Here is a 12,961-nt window from a genome sequence, read left to right as displayed (position 1 = left end):
GTGCATTATTTAAAAGGGTGTTAATTTTATTAGAACTAAGCTGAGCTAATATAAAGGCGAATTTAAGTATTCACATCAGCACTTAACTCTGGCTGCAATGTTCATAAAATGTCCTTTTGATCAAGCTGTAAGTGTTTTGATCCTTCTGCTATGAGCATCATTCAAAGTGACCTAGCCGTAGCTCAAAGCAGGCATCTGCAGCTGCAGAAGTCCTTGAGCAATAACAGGTCAGGAACTTAAATGCGTGCTCTGCTGGGAATGCTAATATTGCAATTGTTTTGTTTGTTCCAAATAAGAATGACAGTACAAAAACTCTCACAATATAAAAATTCCTAACAGAAAATTGATCCACCACCATTGACTGTGGATACTCGAGTCAAGATTTTAAAATGCTGATTGTAATCTACCAGAATAATAATGGTATTGGAGCTAAGTATTTTGATACTGTTGGCATGTGAGTGTCTTGTGAGGGCTTTCTTCAGCTGATAGCGTTGTCACAGCCAAGCAAGATACCTGGATTTTTACAAGACTGCCCTGATTCAAGAGGACACTATCCTGCTGAGCACCTGCAGGCCTGGGTGTGCTGCAGGGGGTGCGAGTCCCTTCGTGGCTGTTGTTGGGCTCCTGCAGCTCACAGAACCACAGCAGTGCATTGCACTGTCCCCCAGAGCCTGCTGGGGTCCACCTGGAAAGGGATGAACCAAAAAGTATGTGGGAGGCTGGCAGGCATCTCCCCCTCTCCCTGACGCAGGGAGACTTCCTGCCACCGCTGCATGTTGCCTTGCCCATAGGCTTGGGTAAATGCAGCAGGTAATGCCCCAAATCAACATCTAGGGCAAAACCGCGTAGAAATGCACAGTTTGCCATCTGCATAGAAGGGCCTGATAGGGAGCTGCTAGGACAGAGCGCTCAGTGCAGGCACATCGTGTGTGGGGAGGAGTGCCGTGGGTCCCTAGCTTCTTTTCCCTTTTTTGGGAGGGTGGAAGAGGAGGGAGGCTGAAATGCACTTCTAGATTTCCAGGAAACATCTCTGTAATCCGTTTTTATAGAGGATTTTGTGTTTTTCAAGGGCTTTACAAACTGGATTACATAGCTTTTTTATTTTGATTTTCCACTGTGATTGTGACATTCCTGAGATTGAGCCATGAGTGTTCAAGATAGGATGGAGGGGGAGGCGTTCATGGACTTGGATCATGGAGCCCTCTTTCATTGCTACCTTGTCTCGCTGCTTGGCTTATACCTGCCTGTTCGCAGTGCCGATGGATGTGTCTGTGTGCAATCGGATGCTCCTGTGTGACTGTCCCCAGTATCCTCCATGGCTGCACGCCCAAACTGACCCAGGGAGGTGCAGGGCAGGAGTCCAGGGTCGATCCCCTCCCTCCCTTGCTGTTTCCTCCTGGGGGAGGGCCAGCCAAGGTGGTGTACTCAAGCTTCACCACGGTCCCAGCCATGGGCACCAGCTTGACAGGGTTCAAAACGCAGGTCTTGGAGAGTGATGGAGAACTAGGAAAGAGCAAGTGTGTTGAGCTGGGTCCTTCACAGCACCACAGTCCTGGTGTCCTGGTGCTCAGCTGGGATGATGCTGGGTTTCCCATGGGAGCTGCTGCCACCGTCCAGCTTTCAGCACCGTCATTCCAGCACTGTGTTGGGACCAGGCTTTGTGCTCGGCCCAGGAGGGAGGCAGGGAGCAGGAACCAGCCCTGGTTTTGCGTCAGACATTACGTTCACTTGGTGAGCAGCTGGGTTTAATTTGGGTCGGTCTCTCTCTGCAGCCGTGCAGAAGTGCAAAGCCAGGTCCTGGTTTCAGACTTCAGTGACTGTTCTTGGGGCTCCTTCCAGCACACAGCACAGGGAACACGACCTGGAGCCATTAAAAAGTTCCAGTCTGTGAACCCAACCATTCTACTTCTATATAAAATCGGAAAACCGGTCATGGTGATGTTTCCCAGGGCCTCCTGCATTACTCCATTTTTATGGGTTGAAGTTACTTAGTGCTGTTTTAATGCAGAGCCAGGGTTTTATTTATTTATTTATTTTAGCAGCTTAACGCAGTTAAAAAAGCTGGGCAGTGCTGGAGCCTCTCGGCTCCCTTCCCTTGGCAGTGCTCTCACCTCAGCCCGTGCTTTGCAAATGCTCCCGGGCCAGCCAGGCTCCGGGCAGGGGCAGGGCAAGCAAAATATCTTTCCCTCTATGCCAGCAAGGCTGGGCAGCAGAGGAGCACAGGACCTCGGGGAGCCGCTTTAGGAGCAGGGCAGGCTGGGCAAATAAGTGCAGCAGTGCCCAGCCCAGATTCTTGGGTTGTGACCTGACATCTCACTCCAAGTGTTTTCTTTGGCATCATGAATGGTGACCTGGTGGAGTCTGGTTTTTGAGTGAGCATACACGTTGCACGAAGTTGTGCTCCTTTCTGTTTGAAGAGGCACGTTTCTGGTTGCCTCTTTGGAGCATCGATGCCAAGAACCCCAATCTCTGTGGCCTGGGCATGGTTCAAGCCTGGTTTCCGCATGCAGTGAGTCACAAAGGAAAATGTCAGATGTTCCTGGGTACCGTAACACCACCGTGAGTTTTCTGATCAAGCGTTGAGAAACATCCTAATGCCCTGAGGGCTGCTTTTACCGGCTGGCATCTGGGAGCCAGGGACCGTTGGCATTCTCCTTACGTTTGCATTTTGGTGGGTCTTTCTAGTGCATGCATGTCACTAAATGTCCACAGCTTGGAGAACTGAAATTGAGGAAGAGCTGCCTGTCCTGGTCATTCTGTAGCAAAGAGCTTTTGCTACGCATGACAGCAGCAGTTGAAGGATCAATCTGTGTTGCACTTTTCACTTGACTGTAATGCTTATGGAAAAGATGTAAATCGTCTATTTCAGGACCAAGTCAGTCTCGTGGAAGAAGAAAGGACTCGATCCTGCCCCCTGGTTAGACCATTGATTTCTATGGCAGCAGAATCTTAGGGAGCAAAGATGAAGAAGAAATGTTTGGTGTGATGAGTTGGTGGTTTTGGTCATCAGAGGAAACTTGGAGCATTTCATTTTGCTCTGCTGCCACTGATAATGTTACCTCCCAAAATCAAGACTGTCCTAGGTGTCACAGGTGACAGAAGACTGATCAGAAGGGATCAGTTTGTGGGTTTAGAACTTGAAGGTCTCCAGAGATAAGTGCAGGGAGAGGGGTGACTCCATGTCTGGAGGGGCTAAGGTGCACAGGGGATCTGGAGAGATGTTGCTTGACCCTGTCCTATATTCTTGCCTCACTTCATATCTGTTCATGGTCTTTTGTTTCCAGCTTTTCTGCTTTTTTTTCTTATTCTGCCTTTGTATATGCTGTTGGCTGTCCATGTTTATCTCTCAATTTTTCAGTTCTTCTCTCCTAGTTCCTTGAGGTACCAGCTCTTTTCCTGGACAGTACACCTGGATATCAGACAGGGGAATGCGGCTTCGTCATCAAAGTACAAGGACTCTGGTGCTTTCTATTAATAATGCTAATGAGATTTGTTAATTTTTAATAGATTACATGAATGTGTTTTGCTAAACACGTTTTTGTGGCTCCACTCTGTGAGTGCAGTTCTGAAACTCTTTCACTTGCTGCCAAAGGAGAAATGATTAATGCAATTGCAGACGCCAGATTCTCTTCAGGGTAAATCTAGAGAGAACCAAGGAGTAAAGACATTTAATGAGTGTGTTTTCAAGGTAAACATAGGTCCAGGTCACAAATGATGGTCCTTCCTTCCCTCCAGCCTCTACTGTGGTGGAGTGGAGGGGTAGTTGCTTGAATTGGGGTCATGGTGCAGCCTTTCTGCCCCATTCTGTGTGGTGTGCTGGGCTTTTTTGCCCCACTGAAAGCATGAAGACATCCTTGGACAAGATTTCTGTGGTGGTGCTGTGGGTTGGACAGCCAGGGTTCGCGTACAGGCTGTCCCATAGAGCTTGCGGCCAATTGCCCTGCATACCCTGGGCACACCTGGGTTGTGCCATGACCTGAAGCTCCTCATCTCTCTGTGCTGGACAACCTGGACCCTTCCCAACTTGGCTCCAAGGCCTCCCTTCTCCACGTGCTGCTGTCCCCCAGACAGCCTGGTTCCTACCTCCCTGTTGCTGTGATCATGGAGGATTTTCTCCCCAACCAGCACTGCTTTGCAGTGGTGCCTGTGGTCTCCGGGTTGCCCGTGAAGGCACGTGCTGCAGGCTGCGGGCCATGCACAGCATGCCAGCAGCCAGGAGTTGTTGAGCAAGTGAGTGGGGAAAAGTCTTGGTTTGCAAATCAGCAATCTCAAACCTGATTCCCTTGGGTTTCTGCCTGGGAAGTCGGTTTTACCGCGCACTGCTGAGCTGCGCCAGGCTCCCTTGGCCACATCGCCGGTGGCAGTGGGATGATGCTGAGCTGGATGTTTTTTTTTCTTTTTTTTTTTTTTTCCTGTCCAAATCCATTTTGCCAAGAGCCGCACCTCCTAAATTGCTGCGGAGGAGGTAGAAAAGCAGAGGCACAAGACCATGCACATGCTGCGCATCCATCTCGGTGATCTCACAACCATGCCAACACAAGCGCCGCGGCCGGCCCCGGCTCAGCGCTTTAATTACGCGCCGTCGCGGCCACACCTGCGGCTGGGCTGTTGCAGCTCCTTGCGCAAGAAGATGACTGGCAAACCTGTTGGTGCTCCAGGATTTTAGTGGTAATAACCCACAGGGCAAAACCTCCCTGGTGAGATGAAACGTTGCTTGGCTAGACATTTAGAAGAGTTCAAGGTGTTTTGGAGAAGCAGAGGGTTGAAGATCCCAGCTCTCTCCGCATAGTTGTGGCTGTGTTGTGCAGTGTAACTCCGTGGATGTGTTCTGATGTTGCATTTGTGGAGGCAGACGTATGTTTGTAGTATGAGGGTTTGTATGAGAAAGCTAGGTAAGTAGAGGCTGAGGTGAGCAGAGCTTTTAGTGTCCAAACAGGACTGGTTTACGAGGGAATTGGGCTGTTCTTCTGGATTTCAGGTGCAAACACCTGTGATAATGAATCAGTTGGTGCTATAGAGATGGAGAGATGGCAGCCAGGGTCAGGCAGTCTGATCTGTAGTACTCTCCAGTGATTCACCTTGTAATGAGCTAAATAACTTGGGATTATTGAGCCCAGTAACACCTTTCCCTTTTAGAAATAGTCTTGCTTTGGAGACAGCCAGAGTCTCTTGCATCCACGGGCAGTTAGTTTGTTCCCCAGCCTGATAAGGCACGCTGCTTAAAAAAATTAAATAAATCAGTGCACTCCAGAGATTGTAATACTCATCCACAGTGGTAGCACATGTTCCTAGACCAGTCCTGAAGGATTCACAGGCAGATGTTCACAACTGACCGTGAGAACCGCAGGAGCCTGAAGCGCTGCCCCGCTTGTCTATGACCTTCCTACTGGACGTGTTCTGCGCTTACTGGAAACACACGGTCACGATCCATTCCCTGGTCCCGTCACACCACAATTCCCATCATTTGCAAACAAGGACCATCACCACATCCCTGTAAGTACTTTGGCCTGCTTGGCAGCCCCATTTTGTGAACCCACTGCGTTAGGCACGATGCTTTTGCCCGTGGGGGCATCCCCTTTGCGACCCCTGCCACTGCACAGGCACCAGCAGAGCTATCAAGTGGTTCCATGAAGCGGTTTTCATGCCTGGCCATCGATTATGAATATGTTACTATATTAGGTCCATTGCTGGAGCCATCTGCCTTGGCAGGCAGGCAGCCCAGATGCCTGGCTGTGAGATGACATTCCCTGCCTCTGGGCTCTCCTTTCCTGGCTTGGCCAGCAGAGCTGCCAATGCAGCCTGCGAGCCTGCTGGAGCCGGGCGCTGCCCACTTTGATGTCATTTGCCGGACTGGTATTTGCTATCAGTTATTTTCTTAAGGATCTCTTGTCCTTTTAGGGGTAGAAAGGGATGTTTCAGTAGGCATTGGTGTGTTTTGTGCAGGAATGTGCGTGCCTGCTGTAAGGCTCCTGGCATGCCAGTACTTATCCTCCTGGCTTTTTTCTGTGCCAACTGCAGTGGAACTTATTATGCCAACTCCAAAACAATCCCCTCCTGGTTCAGCCGACTTTTGTAGCTGTGTCCAAAGCTAGTGCAGTTCAGGAAGAAGAAGAGCTTTTTAATGATTTGTGCCCAGTAAATTTGTGCAGAGGAGGTACACCTAGTTCTAGTCATAATCCATGGAAGAATGTCGCTGCTTCATATTGTGGGTGTGGACTTTAGCAGGGGTTGGCAGTGGTTTTGGTCATCCACGCTGCGAGCTGAGGCAGGAAAGACCATTGAAGCTTTTGCTGTCCTGTGAGCATTCTGCGCGGCAGCTTTGTGCTAGAGGGGCTTTGGTTACAAAAGATGCTTCCGGGGGGAGCGGTCTGTGTTCAGCTGGAGACCTTTCACAAGCTGCATGGGGACTCCAGGAAATGGCACAGCACGCTCGGCTTGCAGGCAAAAAAAAAAAAAAAAATTAGCAGAGCTAATGATTGACTATTATTTTAAGGGGATTATCTAATCCACAACCCAGAGGACAAGAGGGGCCAAAATGAGTGAAGATTGAATATGTAATTAGTGCAGATTGTTGGTAATACCCTCTGGATTCCAACTGATTATAAACAGAAACAGATTTTTTTGAGTCATTTGCTCCTCCCCCCCCCCCCCAAAAAAAAAAAGCATTTGCAGGCCAAAGGCCACTTTATAGCAAACTTAGAAACTACAGAACTTGCAAATCAGGGTATCACAGCTGGGGCAGTTCAGCAGAATGTGTCTGGGAAGTGGGGCTGTCAAAGCAGGGAGGCAGAGGAGCAGTCTGTCTCTGGTTATTTTGCGGTGTTAAAGGCAGAATTTGGGATGGAAGAAACCAAATGGCATATGTGGTAGTTTAGCTTCTTTTACCCTACCAGCCATCCTGCGGTTCCATATCTGTCATTCCCAACAGCCGTGGGACCCCACGGTACATCACCATGCAGTGATGCAGCGAGTCCTTGGGGACCGGCCAGGGAGCCTGACAAAGGCTGGGACTCGTAATGAAGCCCACTCAGGAAGTACCTGATTAGGAATATTTCTTAATCTGCGTTTTGAAAAGTGATTGTTATTGTCATTTGTTTTTAATGTTGTTGTTGCCTGGACTTGGTTGTCAGCTGGCCTCTGGTCAGCTATAGGATAATACTTTTTTTTTCTTTTTTCTTCCTTCTATGTACCAAAGGTCATTAGAAATTAAATTAAATGGATTTGCTTCAGTTAAAGACCCATTATTAATACAAAATAAAAGATGTATGGCTAAATCCATCAGCCTAAAAATACAATTGAATATAAATAAGCCCAGAGAAGGAAACAGGGCAAGGAATATTCAAAACAACAAACACCACAGCCGAGCAAAAACTTTTGAAGCGCTTAAAGAAAGCTAGGAAAATCCCTAATCTCTGATGACAAGAGGATACCTATTCTTTTCTTTTTAATTTGGTCAAAGAATGAATGAGAGAATCGACATTCTCACTGGGGTGAGGGTTCATGATTTCAAAAATTACCTTTACTCAAAGTTCAGGTAAAATCTCAGAATTTGCAAATTTCCTCTGTAAAAAAAAAAAAAAAGTGTGAAATTGTCATTTTGATACACTTGGACCAGACACTTCCAACCCGATTCAACCACTGCATCGTGAACCAAACACTTTGATCTCGTAAGTTACAACATTGCAGAATGAGACTTTAAATGGGAACGTCACAGCCCTGTGTGCTGCTAAGGAGCCTGCTGAAACACTCTTTTGTTTCAAATGACTTTTCTGAACTGAAGGCAAAGGTAGTTACTCAGTTCCCCAGAATATTTTTGGTTTTGCCATAACGTCTGAAAGCCCTGCTGATGGGCTGCAGGTCGCTGGCCTGGAGGTAGGCTGGCATGGGCCGGCTGGGGATGCCATCACTTAGGCCCTGTGGGGCTTCTTTCAGCTTTCAGGAGACTTTGAAATACGTGGGAGCACCTTCCAAAACGCAGCAGGGCAGACAAGTGACTTTTTCCTCTCCTGTGTTTGGAGCTGGTCGAAGTCACGCAGCGGAGCCGTTCCCCAAAACCACAGTCAGGGCTCGGTCTCTCCTCAGCTGCTTTTCTGCCTCGCCCCCGAGCCTCGCAGTGTGCCGCAGGTCTGTGCATTAGATAAAAGCCCATAGGCGTGTGCTGCCCCGTGCCTTCAGAGCCCTGCGGGGCTGGTTGCTGGGGCAGGGGCTGTCCTTGTCCCCCCACCAGGGACGTGGTCCCAGAGAAGCACGTGGTGCCTCAGGGGCAAGGTGGCCTCTGGGCCTCCCTTCCAGGGTGGCACTGGGGCCTGCCCTGCCCCGCAGGGGATGTGCGTGCGGCTCTGTAGGGAAGCGGCCTGAGAAGAACAGCAGGAAAGCTGTGGGGAAGAGGAACCGCAGTACCTGTGGGAATCTGGCGGAGAAGTTATAGATCAGTTTACCAGGCAGGTTTTGCTTGCACCTGGCCCTTTGCGCTCCCTGTCAGCCATTTCTGACCCTCCTTCGTGGCCCCGGCTGCCTTGCTTGTCATGCTAATATCGTTATGCTTTTGTTTTGTAGTGTTTTGGTATTTTTATTAAGAAATACTGCCGGCGTGTTTGCCTTGGCAATGGTCCTCATTGGATTGATGTGGCGTTTTTAGCTGGAGTGTTTGTTCAGCCTCTTGGATTCTTTCTCAGGGGTGGGGTGGGATGATCCAAGCCCATGAGTATGCTGGTGATCCACAAGGGCTTGTGAAAGGCTTGAGCCACGGTCTCATCTGATGGAAACCACCAGCTTCCTCTACCAAAAGGCCAAGCTCTGGGGATGAGACCGGCAGGCTTAGAGGAGCCCCATCCAGGTGAGAAACCTGGATCCCAGGAGATGGCAGCAACACAAGAAAGGGAGCGAGTGTCCCATTGCCCTCAGTCCAGACGCTCTGCAGGTACAAAAACCCCATGGCAGTACCGTCAGCAGCACCTTAAAACACCTTTTGCACTTTTATTATTGGTCCTGAGAACTGCTGGTTTCTTGCCCTTCCACGTTGCCTGCTTGGACTTTGTTGTTCATCTTTGTCCCGGGGATACCAGGGTGACTGTGGCTCACTGCTCAGCAGGTCCTTTGCAGCCAGCGATGGCTTGTTGCAAGTTTTTCTCTTGCTGATGATGTTGCAAGTTTTTCCCTTGCTTATTTTCCCCAGCTCCCACACTTCTGTGTGAGCTCTGCCAGGGCTATCAAAACTTTTATACTGGATGTATTTTTGGGTTGGAGCTCCCATGTGCTCCATCTCAAAGTCCCTATGTTGCAACACCAGCACGTTGGTGGCATGAAATCCTTTCACATTCTTTGTCTCCGGTGCTTTGATGAGGTGGACAGGGGATGGAATGGGTGTGTTGAAAGTGCTGTAAGGAACGTATTTTGTACACACTTATGAAAGACTCCAGTAATACAGAGATCCTCAGGTCCTCAAACCAGAAGGTACTTGGTGAGCAAGGCCTGCTGCTGGCTGTGGGTTCACGGGGGGTATTTGTGCTTGCCAGGATTTCCTCACTCCTGCATCCATCCTTGCAGTGCGTGGGGTGCAGATGCTTTTTACTTTGCTAAACACCCACTCCAAAGCTTGGCTGTTTGTTGGGAGTAACTCTTCAGCAAGCCAGACCCCAACATCTCACTGGGGCACATTATAGTTGTGATTTTTTTTGGTCTTTCAAGCCTCAGTTTTGTTGAGGGGTACTGGGAGGTGCTCTGGGACTGGGGCTGACTGGAGGGCTCCTGAGATGTTTGGTGAGCTCTTCTGGCCCATTGGCCCATGCCAGGCCTTAGGCTCCCCAGCGCCGGTGGGGCTGGATGCTCCCTGCGCCAGGGTGCTGGCACACGTGCCCGCTAACCAATGCTCTCCTTCTGCTTTCAGAGCTGGCATACGACCTGGACATCGATGACACCTCCGCCAACAAGCAGCTGCTGAATCAGCAAAGCAAAGACGGTGCCGTGGTTCCCAGCAGTGACCCCGGCAGCGCAGCCCCGCGCCCTGGCCCCGCTGTTGCTGTTGCCCTGGCCCTGCTGCTGTTGGGCTGCTGGCCCTGAGCGGTGCCAGCAGTGGCACTTGGTGCCTTTCCGTCCTTGTTTTTTCAGTGAGGAAAACATTCTGAACCTCTCCTGGAATATATGCGCATTGCCAAAGACAGGGCAAATGACTTGAGTCACTTTTATAAAATAATATGGTATCTTCACCCCCCCCTCCCCTTTCTCCCCCCCCCAAAAAAAAAACGTTTGTTCATGGTAAACTAGTAAATACATAACAGTGCTTTTTAAAGATAATCCTGTTTAATATAAGACGGTTGCTATTAAATTGTTCCTAGCAGTTTTTGAAGACTGAGGTCTGCCTTGCTGTTAAATTGAAGAGCATATTTCATCTTGAGTTGTTTGAATGTGCATGGGGTAAAGAATACTTACGATTTATGAAATACTCTCAGCAAATATCAGGCCCCTGTTCCCAGCTGACTTAATACAGATTTTTTTTCTGTAGTTCAATAAGTTTTTGTACTTACTCCAAATTCAAGAGTCACCCTTAGGAATCGGGCCAGGCGCATAACATGGAGGGCATGTGAAGACAGGAGAGAGAAGGTCAGATGTACAGCAGGAGGCAAGATGCTGCGGAAGAGGAATGGCCATGTGCTGGGATCGCCAGGTATCCGCCATCTCCTGGTGTGGCTCTGCTGCCATCAGCCCCAGCCACGTCCTGGCACCACCACTGCTGGCTCCTGTGTGCAGAGGGGCCAGACCTGCCCTGCTCCAGCCACAGGTCCCCACGAGTCCCCGAGTGCTCCTGGCACAGGTAGGCAGCAATGGGAGGAACCGGCACAGGAGCCGGGGACGAGCATGAAGGAGGAGGTGCCTCGCCAGCGTGCTGCAGGCAGAGCGCAGGCGCCTCTCCTCTCTCTGGGCTCTGGCTGGAGCCGTGGGTGCCCACCAAGGATGCACACATCAGGCTGCTGTCTCCAGAGCAGATTGTTTCCAGACACTGATGCGTGGGGATGTGCTCCTGCAAAGCACACCTGCAGCACGACAGGTTGCAGGTGGTTTCACCACTCACCTCCCAGCTGGGTCCTGTGAAGTCCTTCGGTGCAGACAGCCACATCCCCTACATCTTCCCTGGCAGTGGTGCACGGGGCCCTGTGGCCCATGCAATGCCCTGGTAGTACTCTTTGAAGCAAAGCACCCCCTTTCCCATGGGAAATCTGCGAACATAGCTCCAGCCAAAGGACAGACAGCATGGATGTACACGCCGTGCTCTATGGGGATGAACAACAGGCGTCCAACACATTGTGCTACAAAGGAGGAACAGAAAAGGATTTGCAGGAGCCCAGAGGCAGATGAGACTCTTTCTCAAGTGTGTTTTTTTTTTTTGCATGTTACTTTGCTTAAGCAGTCTCTAAAATAAAGGTCAGTTGCTCTATAAATGGTGCGCTGCAAGTCACCTCCCCTGTGAGAGAGGCGATGCTCTGCGTTGTTCCTGGAGTGGGCAGCCTGGCAAGCCTGGCTCGGGGCTTGGGGCACTGCAGAAAGGCTTCTGTTAGGCTGATTAAATGGATGGGCAGGGGCCAGGGAATGTTTGGTTTGATTCCAGGCCAAAATGGTTACATACTTCAGTTTAAGATTCTGCTTTTACTGGAGTGATTATATCTGCAGTATCTTAAGCTGCAATATGTGTGTGTATGCATGCACGCACACTCACACGCACGTGCATACTTTAAATATTTGTGTGCCTCTGACCTTATAAAACAAAGAAAAAACCAACAATGTTTGAGAGAAAGTACATAAATCCAAACCACGCAATTAACTGGTTTGGAGAGCGGAAACTTCACCTCTCCTTACTTTGAAGTGGTGGGGCTGATCTCGCTGACACTGATTTAAAGGCTTGCGACTGTCTGCCGTGCTGTGATTCATAAGCCATGGCAGAAAAAGAAGAACGGGCTGCTCATCACACGGCTCTGCATGGGGACGTTAACTCCCAGCCACCCGCTCCTGGTGGAGGGGAGCGGGGCTGGGCTGAGCTGCTGCGGGACCTGCTGGCTGGCAGCCGAGAGATTTCCTCCAGACCTCAGACACCCCCGTCCTGCCTGTGTTGGAGTGAACTCAGGGGAGGCTGAGCAGCGCTGGTGCCGTGTTTTTGCCAGCAGAGGCATTTCCTGACCCTCTTGCTCTTGCGTTGGCCCAGGTCTCCCCGTCACCCCTGTTTGCACCGCGGCTGGCTGTGCCAATGAGCCTCTGCTCCACCAAAGGGAATATTTTATTAGAGCCACTTGAATTCCCGTCACTTCTTCCCTTCTTATCGTTTCCTTTCATCCCCCTGGAGCACTGGGGGTGGGAACAGGAAGGCCGTTGTGTTTGCTTGGAGGCAGTGTGCTACGTCTGCCCTGGCACGTGTCTCTGGTGCCAGAATAGGAGACGTTCTTGCTTCCAGTACTGTGTTGGAAATATTGCATGTACTGTTTTTTCCTTGGATAAATAGCAGGATGGCGCAGCGCATGGCACCAGCTTTTCTGCAGTGAACATCCAGAGTGCTTTCTCTCAGGAAGGCAACGCAGGCTGTGCCTCGCTGGGTATTTTACAAAGGCTGCTTGGTTTTCCCACTCTGCATCACTGCAGTGTGATGTTGATGCTTGTCAACAGAAAGCCCCTCTGTAGCATGCTGAGCCCATTTTCTCATTGCATGGACGTGCTGTTTAGCAAAGCTATGTTGTTTGGGACTTTGTTATGATAAGAGATCACCAAAAAAAAGACAGTTTTTGAGCCCTCTATCTGCCAAGTTTCTAAAATAACGCAGTATAACTTGGGAAAAGCTGTTGATTTATGCCCTGCAGTGGGTTTGTGCGCGTATGTTTTCACAAGGGTTTTGCAATAGTTTGTAAGCTTCATGCAAAATTTCCTTTTTTTTTTTAACCATAACTGAGAGTTGACTTACCCACCACTCTCCCTGTTGCCA

The 12,961-nt window shown here is 49.8% G+C and overlaps 1 protein-coding gene across 2 annotated transcripts in view; it reads left to right on the top strand.

Annotated features, from left to right (window-relative positions):
- GPC3 (glypican 3) overlaps positions 1-11,435 on the top strand; it is a 148,945-nt gene extending 137,510 nt beyond the window's left edge. Inside the window, exon 8 of one of the 2 annotated variants that reach the window (XM_083796865.1) lies at positions 9,887-11,435. In XM_083796865.1, coding sequence (XP_083652991.1) covers positions 9,887-10,059 — 173 coding nt within the window. In that variant the 3' untranslated portion in view covers positions 10,060-11,435. The remainder of the gene's footprint in view (positions 1-9,886) is intronic. The other variant, XM_083796866.1, reaches the window with a different exon arrangement.
- Positions 11,436-12,961: the final 1,526 nt, after the last annotated feature.

The sequence above is a fragment of the Anser anser genome (assembly GCF_964211835.1).
Source record: "Anser anser genome assembly, chromosome: 13".
Lineage (NCBI taxonomy): Eukaryota > Metazoa > Chordata > Aves > Anseriformes > Anatidae > Anser > Anser anser.
This window is presented reverse-complemented; position numbering and strand designations above follow the sequence as displayed.